Genomic DNA, 10,534 nt, shown 5'->3' on the forward strand with positions numbered 1-10,534 from the left:
TGGGAGACAGATAAAAAGACTTTTGCTGAACATTCCTAGTTCTGCTCATTCTTGCCCTTGCCTGGTGTTCCTATAAACACTGTGATACATCTGCTGTTTAAATTCTGTGCTGTTTGTTTCCTTACCAACACACTGATTCCACTGGTAGTGCTGGATAAATCCTTGCGGGCACCCACATCTGTATCCACCCAGGATGTTCTGACAGCCATGCTGGCACCTGTGGTTTCCATCACACTCATCCACATCTGTGTGTTCAGGAGGGAAGCAGAGCATGACACAGGATTACACCCACTGCCAAACACTGCTGGATCAGAAGTTTGTTATGACCCAGCCGCGTGGTCTGGCAGCCCAAGAAGCCAAATCTGTGCTGGGCCCAGCCCAGCGTGGGCAGCAGGGCAGGGGCCATTGTGCCCCTGTGCCCCTCAGGCAGAGCCCACCTGCAGAGCTGCCCCAGCCCTGGGCCAGCCCCGCAAGGAGCTGGAGCTGCTGCAGCCAGGCCACAGGAGGCTCCAGCATGGGCACAGGCATGGAGCAGCTCTCCTACAAGGACAGACTGGGAAAGCTGGGAATGTTCAGTCTGGAGTAAAGAAGGTTTCAAGGAGACCCCAGAGGCCCTTCCAGTGCCTAAAGGGGTACAGGAGAGCTGGAAAGGGCAGGTAGGGGTAGGACAAGGAAGAATGGCTTTAAGATGAAGAAGGATACATTTGACCTGGATATTGAGAAGGAGTTGTTTCCTGGGAGGGTGGAGGGCCCTGGCACACATTCCCAGAGCAGCTGCCCCTGCATCCCTGGCAGTGCCCAAGGCCAGGCTGGACACTGGGGCTTGGAGCAGCCTGGGGCAGTGGGAGGTGTCCCTGCCATGGCTGGGTGGCACTGGATGAGCTTAAAGGTCCCTTCCAATTCCAGCCATTTTGTGGTTCTATGACTTACGACAGAGGAGCACTGATGTAAGATAGAAGGACTATGAAGGTTTTTCTTTTGGAAAGCCTGGAAGTCAACTAATATCCAGTTCTTTCCATCAATAATCTGATTTTAGTTCTTGAGCCTTTCCAGTACTCAATTTTGGAGAATAAACACTATTCCCAGCAATCCCATGTTGCTGCTTTAGCATAATGCTTAGAATTTGAGGGGTTTTGTAATTTCAGTTTTAAACCAATCGCCTAGGGATAAGCTTTCCATTTCCTGAGACATATTTTAGTGTTTCAATGTCAAATTTGGATCTCTTTGCAATTGAAAATAAAAAGCCACACAAAAAAGTCTCTGAGACAAGCGTTAATAAAAGGTGACAGCCACAACCATCCCACCTTCCAAATTCTAAAAACTCAGACATCCTAAATTGTATCTGCCATAGGAATAAGTAGATTGTAAGCAATCTAATTTTTAAGGTACAGCATGCAAGTCGAGTAGAAAATAAAAAAAAAAAAAATTTGTTTTATAGGCACACCAGGACATATGCACTGTATGAGAACAAAGTAAACTGAAAGGAGTTTAGTAAAACTTCTAGCTGCATATATTTCTGGACTGCTATTCTAGAAATAGGCTCTAAATACCAATTCATTTTTTAAATGCCCTATCAAAGTTGTTGGTATTTTGAGAGGTCATAAATATCTTCATGCATGCTCTTGCATTTTTAATTCTCAGCAGCCAGGTGGCCTTGTACTGCTTTTTATTTTCTTCTTTGCTCAATACCTGAGGCCCACTGAGAAGTCTGGAGCTCTCAAATAGAGATATCCTGGCTGAGGCCTCTCCCTTGGACCAAGAGAGAGAGATAAAGCTCATCAATATAACCTGATTGTAACTGTTACAATTATCTTTCTGAATGCAGTGAATTAGCCTCCTCAGTGTGTAACTCTGTGGTAGGAGAATTAAGCACAGAATTTAGAATCTAATCTAACTGGAATTAGCCAGAATGAAAATTGTAGAGATTCTGTTTAGGCATATGGAGACATCAATGTAAAAAAGCCCCACAACTACTACACTTTTAGATGCATAAACCTATGTTTATGAAGCTGAAAACAACTGTTGAAGAGTTCAACTAAACAGTCACCTTTTTATCCTAATTTCTGTAAAAATTACTCGAGACAGTACATTCTTGCATATGCTTTTGTTATACTTACAATCAGTCTAATACTTTCCAATTTCTTTTTGTGATTACTTTTACTATGGCTGGTGCTCTGTTTTCTCTGTTGTCTTTAACATCAAATGGTTCACTAGAAACTGAAGGATTCACACCATAAAAAAATCTGACTGTTCCTAGTTACCTTCACAGTTCAATCCAGTAGAATCCAGAGAAAATCCCCTTTGACATTCACAGGTAAAACTCCCAGGAGTGTTTTGGCAGATTCCTTTTGATCCACACAGTGATGGATGAGAACCACATTCGTTGTTATCTTCAAAATACAGAGGAAAGAGAAGATTGGTTTACCTTGTGGCATGATGTTGGACATGTTCATGTAAGATAAAATCCACAAAGGTGCAGCATTTTATTTTGTACCTTTTCATTTTTAAATGCCAGATGAACTGGAGACTCATGCAGAGCTATGAGTAATTAATAAATTGGAAGTGCTAGTGGTAGTTCAGTTGTGATATGAGTGTGGAATGTAATTGCTGATATTGGAAAAATGCTGCCCTTTTGTGTTAGCTGAACTGAAACAGTTTCAGTAGGCAAGATTTATACATATGCTTAAGATCTGAAGACATCTGCATCAACTAAAAAAAGAAAATGCAGTCTGGTTTTGGTTAACTACATTTTAAATGAGATTTTAATAATTCACCCTTTTGTCTCCATGTGGTTATACTTAGAACATAATAACACGTATTAAATATGTACAACTCTTTACTAACCAAGAAAACAGAAATAGTGGACAGACTGGATAGACTAATTTTTTCTTTAGCTGTAATTGCTGCTTTTCAAAATCTGTTTTCTGCCCTCTTGACACTATTGCTCTGCATAAAGAGCACAAGAGATAGTTGAGAATGTTGTTCTTACAGAAAACCTTATGAAAGAAAACTGGTGTTTTTCTTACCAATACAAGCTGTGTGATGTTGTGTAAAACCAGGTGGACATTTGCATGTGAAGCCTCCAAGGGTGTTGACACAGAGAAACTGACAGTTGTGTTGCTTGGTTTGACATTCATCAAGATCTGAAAGTAAGAGAGGCTGTTGTCTTAAAAAAGTCAACAAAGAGGCACATTTAATCAAATCTGATAAAAATACCACACTTCAAAACCAATTCCTTTTAAGTTAAGTTGTAACCAGATTAAAAGGAACTGTGTATAATTCTCTTACCTTTACATGTCTTTCCATCTTCCTGAAGGACATAGCCCCGGGGACATGAGCACTGATAGCTCCCTTCGGAGTTCTTGCAAATAAAATTGCATGGTCTGGGGGACTGGGAGCACTCATCAAGATCTAATGAGAGGAAAATATTAAGTTATCTTTTGTCCTCATCTCTCTGACAGAAAGATGTTTGCTACACAGCTCAAGGTTTTAGAGAAAAATGCTCACAGAAGAAAGAAAGCCCCCCATTTACATTTGTTCAGGGTTCCTATTCTATTCTCTGTGAATGTGTTGCTGTGGAATTTATGTGGGGCTGCTACTACCACAACAAACTGCCTTGAAGGAGTAATATACTAGAGTGAGAGTGGCATTGGTATTTGCATCTAAGCAACAAATATTTACTTTTTGGTATACTATGGTATATTTGTGCCTGCAAACCAACAAAAAAGTGGGAAAAATGTAGACTGTGAAGTAATGAGCTGGTTTGCCACTTAAAGCAGTTGCACAGCTTTAACCAATTTCAGTGATCATTCCACTGCAAGAATACTGCCAGCAGAGCTTGTTCCTCCATTTCCCCAAATGAAACACAAAACCAGAAATGCATATTAGGAAAAGAAATAGAGAACATGAGATAAATGAGACAAAAAAATGTTTTGCACAAGTGTTTACAAAGGTTGGTACATCACTGTGTAACAGCTAAAAAAGAAAAACTGATGATTATTTCAACTGGTGATTAATTAATGAATCTTACCATTACAAGATGTGCCAGTTATGTCAGTGGTGTAGCCAGCTTTGCAAAAGCACCGGAAGGAGCCCATGGTGTTAATGCACTGCCCATTCCTGCACAGGTTTGGCAGGACCTTACACTCATCAATATCTGTATAGAAATCATTAAATATGTCATGACTCAGTTTTAAATTCTACTTTTTTCTTCTCTTCCACTTTGGCAGTTCCTCATCATCATGCTTCTGACAGGAACTTTCTCCCTTCTCCCTCTTTAAAAATGGATCTGACTCCAAAGCCAAACATCTTTCAAATCTGATTTCTGTTCTTTGCACCAACACCTTCCTGCTGTTTCACTGGGTACTCAGATTCCAGTTTTGCTAATTCCAAATAAAAGCCCATACAAGAGAATTTTCTTATGACTACTTCCTTGTCAAAAATAATCACCAATATTAAAAAAACCACATTACCTACTTTCTGTGTGGAATAGAAGCATTGTGAGATCATTGTTAAATGAGATGGTTGCTGCCTTTGCCATCTGTCCAAATTTTCAGTAATACAAAAGCTTTGGGATCATTGCTAGCTTTTAGTTACTGGTTGGTACTTCCAACCAGATCCTAATTCTGAAAATTCTACCCAGCTGATCTGTTTGCAGCTACTGCCAAATGTGTTTTTAATTTCTGCTCTCTCGGTATTATTTGAAAAATCAAACTCTTTTGTTTAACAGGAAATCCTCCGAAAGAACTTCAAAGAGAATTCTTGCATTTTCTTAAGCATGCGAGCATATGCTTTTCCCCTTTTCCTCCTCTTTTCACCCCTGCCAATACCTCTTCCATCTGTGGTGTAGCCTGATCCGTGTGGGCAGAGTTTCTTGTACTGGGTGGTTCCGGGCAGAGGGCAGAGCCTGCACTGGTTCCCCCAGCCCCGGCCGCCGTCACAGCAGCACTCGGACCTGGTGACAAGGCTCTGGCTGCTGGAAGCCATCTGGCACATGGTCTGCAGAACTTCAGCAAAGCAAAACCCCCGGCGATTATCTGAGAGGGAGAAGGAGAGAGGCTGGAATCAGGAAGGAGATAAAGATCTGCTCCATTAAGCATCTAGTGTATTATTCTGGCTCTCTGTTAATATAGGCAAGCAGCAGAAGGTTATTAGCTACCATCAGGTCCATCTTGATTTAGCCTTTCAGATTTGTTGTGTGTTCTGGTAATATGCTGCCATTCCAAATATATCCAAGACATCTCTAATGTTCAGTGTCTGCATGAGCTGGGTAAGAGTTTTGCTTCTAGGAAAGCTGTGCTCTTAGTAGTAAAACAAGATAAAGGCTGAGGGTAAAACTGAGCTCCCACTTCAGCTGCCCATGTTGTGTTTGCATTTCAATGATTTATTTGGAGTGGGGTAAGAAGTTTGTTTTGTTTGTTTGTTTAACTGGCCCAAATAACACATTTGATCATCTGTAATTATCCTGCTGTGGTTTAAATAAAAATTCCTTACAACTTAAAAGTGTATATGCAACTCAGTACTTTTTCAGTGGTACTCCTAGATTTTGTTGGGAAAAAAAAATGGTATGGCCTTATTGCTGGTATGGCCCTGGCACATTCTATTTTAATTTTTAAACTTTTTGGTTAATACCTATCAATAATGAAAGGGGAGCAAAGTTTTAAAGTCATGGGGCTCCTACAGGTTACCTTCAAACAGGTGAGGGGAAAAGAAATCCCAGTTTCCAGTGCTACTAGAAACTCCAAATCTTGCAGAGATTTTACCTTCTATATAGAAGATAAAATCTCTTCTATCTTCTATGTTACCTGTCTTACCTCTTGAAAACGGAGACATTGTCAATTACTGATCTGAGAATGCTTGTTTTTAAATGAAGAATTTTCTTTTTTTTCCTCTCAGAGCCAATAGCGATCCCTCAGAATATGTAAATGTATCAATACTCAGCTGACCTTGTATTTTACAGATTAGAAGAATCTGTACATTTCTTACAAGAATTAGGCAAAAGGCAAACTTTGGCTTTAGGAAAGACTTAATTTGTCCACCTGCTAACTTAACTTTTTTACATCAAATTATGACCTGAAGAACACACAAATGCTTTGTCCCCAGTTTGAGCTGTGGAATGAATTTTAAGGTGAGTGGAATATATAGGTTTGCACAATGTATTTAAAACAATGTAATCTGTGACTTAATGCTTGGGCTATAATTCAGAAGAAATTCTGTGTTTCTGCCAGATCCATTTTTTTTATTGTAATTTCTAACCCAGGAAATCCAAAAGGAAAAGTAGCAAAAAGCAAACCTTCCCAAGGCAGAAAATAATAAGAAAATTACATATTAAATATAGAAAAGCAATAATGATCTCTAAACAGGGTATTTCCTTGGCATTAATGACTGGCTGGGGTTAACAGACTGCAGTTTTCCCTTCCCATCTGGTTCTAATCCTCAGGAAATACTCTGCACTTCAGTGTTATTGTTTAGCCATGAGCTCAGCACACTCCTCATGGCAATTTAGAGGGAGCTGGTTTTACAGTAATGGCATAAGATAATTATGTTTTTTTTCATGCAGGAATACATAAATAAATAAATACACCCTTTCAGTACTGTAGGTACACCTGAACACTGGTCAAGAAAAGAAAAATTTTTCCAAGTCTGCTTGACTCCAAAAAAGGAAATTATGAATTTTGTGGTGCAAATGACAAATATGAATAGATCAAAAAGAAAACACAGGTTGATGAACAAAAACCTTTCATCAGCATTTATCTTGCAGGCCTGCCTCAAAAAAAATTCTTACAATTTTCTGGTAAAATCACAGTATTTTATGTCTGAATTAAAGGTGTAGAAATTCAGATGCCTAGTTGCCATATGGTGCTTAAAATCACATTCTGAATAAGCAAACACTCAACTTTACTCTGCATCCATTTTGAATTATCTAAAGGTGACTCAAATTCTCCTCCTTTAAAAATCCCTGTATTTTGCCTACATTTATGTCCTATGAAATTAACAGGCTTCTCATGTGAGGCCTGATTGCTACAAGCTGTTAATTCCTATCATTATTTAATAATATTTAATAATATTATTTAATATTATATCATTATTTAACTAAGAAGTGTAATTATTTAATTTCTGTATATATGAGAGCTGATAGGTTTTCAGAAGCCTAATTTTCTCTCTACATTTACACTGTAATGTGAGATGAAATGTGTACAAGAGAGACATTTACCAAGGCACTCAATGCCTGATGGGCTGGACAGGAATCCTTCATTACATTCACATCTGTAGCTGCCAACAACATTCACACAACGCCCATTTTCACAGACACCTGGCTTGGAGCGGCACTCATTTTCATCTTTATGAAAAAATATAAAAATAACAATTCCAATTACTATTATAATAAAATTATAATAGTAACAGAAAACAATTATAATGGTAACAGTAAACAAAAACCAATAAAATAGAATTACATTGACAACAACCACAGCAATTCATTACAAGAAAATAAATCAGAATTTCTAGAATACAATAAATATTCCATGTAGCATTTGAAGATTGTTTTCAAGATGTGGAAAAATCAACTGATTAAGCCTGGAAAGGGCTTTCCAAGGAGCATTATCCTATTCCATTATCCTATCCCATTCCTTCTGTACTTCAACACAGGACAAAAGCTTTAATGCTTCACAGCTTGTAACAAGAAGCAGAAAACGCAGCAGAGCAAGTTGCAGTCACAACATTTAGCTGGTAAATAAAATTTAAATAAAATTGGAACACATGCATGATTTGAGCGACAAATCTTCACTTTGTGATCATCCAGAGTCCCTGAATACACTCAATCTCTCCCACAATAAGTCATATTTTAGTCCAGATAATATTTTCTTGAAAGTTTATAGTCTTAATGCATTTTCTTCCATAACTAATGGCACACATACTGTAACCAATTACACAAATTTTTTTAGATGCTTACAATAAACCTCAGAAAAACCTGAGGTTCTTTAAAGGCAGAATCATACGTCAAAAAAAAAGGACAAAATTCTTGTTAATAGAGATTATTTTCCCTAAAATTAAAAAAAAACATAAAGGTCTATGAAGGAGAGTATTCATTCTCTTCCTGAAGGAACATTTTTATAAAATACTTCTATTAAAAACATTCACTAAGATGGGTGTTTAATTTTTTTTTCCAAGAGAATTTTGGAATAGCCCTTTTTTTTTTTCTATATACCAGAAGAAAGTACAACTTGCTAAAATATATCTATTGTCTTTCCCTCAACTAACTGAGTAAATGATGGAGAAAAGGTATTTGTTTACTTCCAGGATGGGGAATTGTTTTGAATTATGGCAGTTTCCATATTTTTCATCCTTTATGGCTTTTATAGGTGGTTTCAGAATTCTAGGAGTCCTATTTAAAGAAGTGACACATTATTTATACTCATGCTAAAGAAAATGTTGCTTTTTATTTAGGAAAATCTTGCTTCCTACCCATAAACTGAGGTCTCATTTTTTTGGCAAATTAATTTTTTAGGTGTAACAACTGTCTAAAAAACGTCTGGATTTAGCTTTACAGTAATGAAGTTTTTATTCTTATTAGTCAGTTAGAACTCACACTGAAACAAAACAGAAAGTTTGAGTTGCTTGGTATCATTAGATATCTTAGGTGTCCTTCATGAATTGTTATTTTCTGATTTCATATATATAAAATCAGAAAAAATATATATGTACATATATATAAAATCAGAAAAAATTATATATATAAAATCAGAAAAAATATACATTTATATGTAAATGTGTATATACATGTACGTATATATATACATATATAAAATTATTTTTTTTTGCTTTTGTATATTCCATTAGATGCCTCCTTCCCCTTCTAAGCTTTACCTGTGCATCCTTCTCCATCAGGTCTCTGGGTCATCCCAGGAGGACAAATGCACACGAAGGTACCAATCAGATTTTTGCAAATCATGCCTCTTGATTCACAGTCATGGAGACCTTCAGCACACTCATCTAGATCTGGGAAAAAAACATTTTGTGTTTGAACTTTCTTCCAGTAGCTTCAGTTCCTGAAGACAACTTCAATGGAAAGGATGTACAGGCTTCCCTAAGTAAAAGCACTGAAGGAAAAGCCCAAAATCTATGATTATATGCAGTTATCTTGATCCTCATGAGCTGTGTTCATCTTGTCATGTTAAAAATGAAATTCACCACTGTGACACTCTTGGCTTTGCAGCCCCCATCAAGGGTAACAGCTGATGACAAAAACACTAAATATTGCATTTTTCTGAGTTCTGAAAAAGCAAATCATTGCCTGCTGGGCTGTTGGCTACATTCCACTGGAGAGGATGAGCACAAGATGCACAGAAATATCTGGATTATGTGCTGGTGATGGAAGGTGGGGAGCAGTTTATACATCAGTCATTACCTTTGCACATCTTTTGGTCTTCCCTTAGCTCATATCCCACTGGGCAGGTGCACTCATAGAAACCGTAAGTGTTGATACAACGAAAAGCACACAGCAGGGGGTTCTGAGCACACTCATTGATATCTGAGCAGAGAGAAACAAAACAGGCATTCTCTACCATGTTTCAAAATAATCACCAAGAATGTTTCATTACACCTATGTTTCTCTTTTCAGCTAAAATTATCAGAGAGTTAATTCAAACCATTAGCTTTTGAGTAACCTGAGAGAATTCAACAATGCTCTGCTTAAGAATAATGGCATAGTGTATATACATAGAACTACTTGAGCTTAGTATGGCAAGTTAGGGCAGGCCTATTTCAGATTTTTACTATATGCTCATATTTAATGTACTTCTGTGTGATGAGAAATGTCAGCTGCAGAAAGCAAACTAATTATGACTCATAAAATACAACATTTTTGAGAATGCCTCACGTGGGGCATTCCCATTGAGTGAGGGAAAGTCCTGTGATAAACTCAAAGTTCTGCTTAAAGTAATTTGGATTTCTTTTCCAATGACATATTTCAAAGCACAGAAACTTTTTTTTCCCCTGTGTTATTACAGCATGAAAAACATGGCTAATGAAGTAATTTGAATGCTGACAAAAGCTGGACAAAAGCCAAAGGAAAAAAAAAATGAAGAGGACAGTTTACCTTCACAATTCATCATTGGGCCTGGCTCAAATCCTTCGTGACAGCTGCACTCAAAGCTGCCAACCACATTGGAGCACGTTCCGTTTCCACAGGGGTTGCCAATGGAACATTCATCTGTATCTGTTCATAATGAACGAATGCAGAGTGAAGAGAACTGGGACAACTTGTGCTTTAAATTCAAGAGCTCCAATTCCTATAACTGCACCCACCTATGCAATGCACCCCTGTGAAATCCAAGTTGTACCCCATGGGGCACTCGCAGCGGAAGGATCCATCAGTGTTGATGCAGTGACCATTGGAGCAAATCCCTGGGCTTTCAAGACATTCATTAACATCTAAAAAGCAGGAAGATATTAACAGCCACTCAGCTGATGCACTTCAAGTCTCAAAAAAAGCATTCTAAAAAACTTAAGCACCCTATTATGTTTGTCTTGAGCC

The 10,534-nt window shown here is 37.9% G+C and overlaps 1 protein-coding gene across 1 annotated transcript in view; it reads right to left on the bottom strand.

The window, feature by feature from the left end:
- The window catches only part of FBN2 (fibrillin 2), a 121,382-nt gene that overhangs the window by 5,404 nt on the left and 105,444 nt on the right, over positions 1-10,534 (bottom strand). The window contains exons 52-62 of the mRNA XM_031064055.1: positions 10,306-10,431; positions 10,097-10,216; positions 9,407-9,529; positions 8,866-8,997; positions 7,214-7,339; positions 4,830-5,036; positions 4,031-4,156; positions 3,289-3,411; positions 3,027-3,143; positions 2,262-2,390; positions 126-245 (exon numbers count right to left, since the gene is read on the bottom strand). Coding sequence (XP_030919915.1) covers positions 126-245; positions 2,262-2,390; positions 3,027-3,143; positions 3,289-3,411; positions 4,031-4,156; positions 4,830-5,036; positions 7,214-7,339; positions 8,866-8,997; positions 9,407-9,529; positions 10,097-10,216; positions 10,306-10,431 — 1,449 coding nt within the window. The remainder of the gene's footprint in view (positions 1-125; positions 246-2,261; positions 2,391-3,026; positions 3,144-3,288; positions 3,412-4,030; positions 4,157-4,829; positions 5,037-7,213; positions 7,340-8,865; positions 8,998-9,406; positions 9,530-10,096; positions 10,217-10,305; positions 10,432-10,534) is intronic.

Source organism: Geospiza fortis, unplaced genomic scaffold (assembly GCF_000277835.1).
Source record: "Geospiza fortis unplaced genomic scaffold, GeoFor_1.0 scaffold1199, whole genome shotgun sequence".
NCBI classification, from domain to species: Eukaryota; Metazoa; Chordata; class Aves; order Passeriformes; family Thraupidae; genus Geospiza; species Geospiza fortis.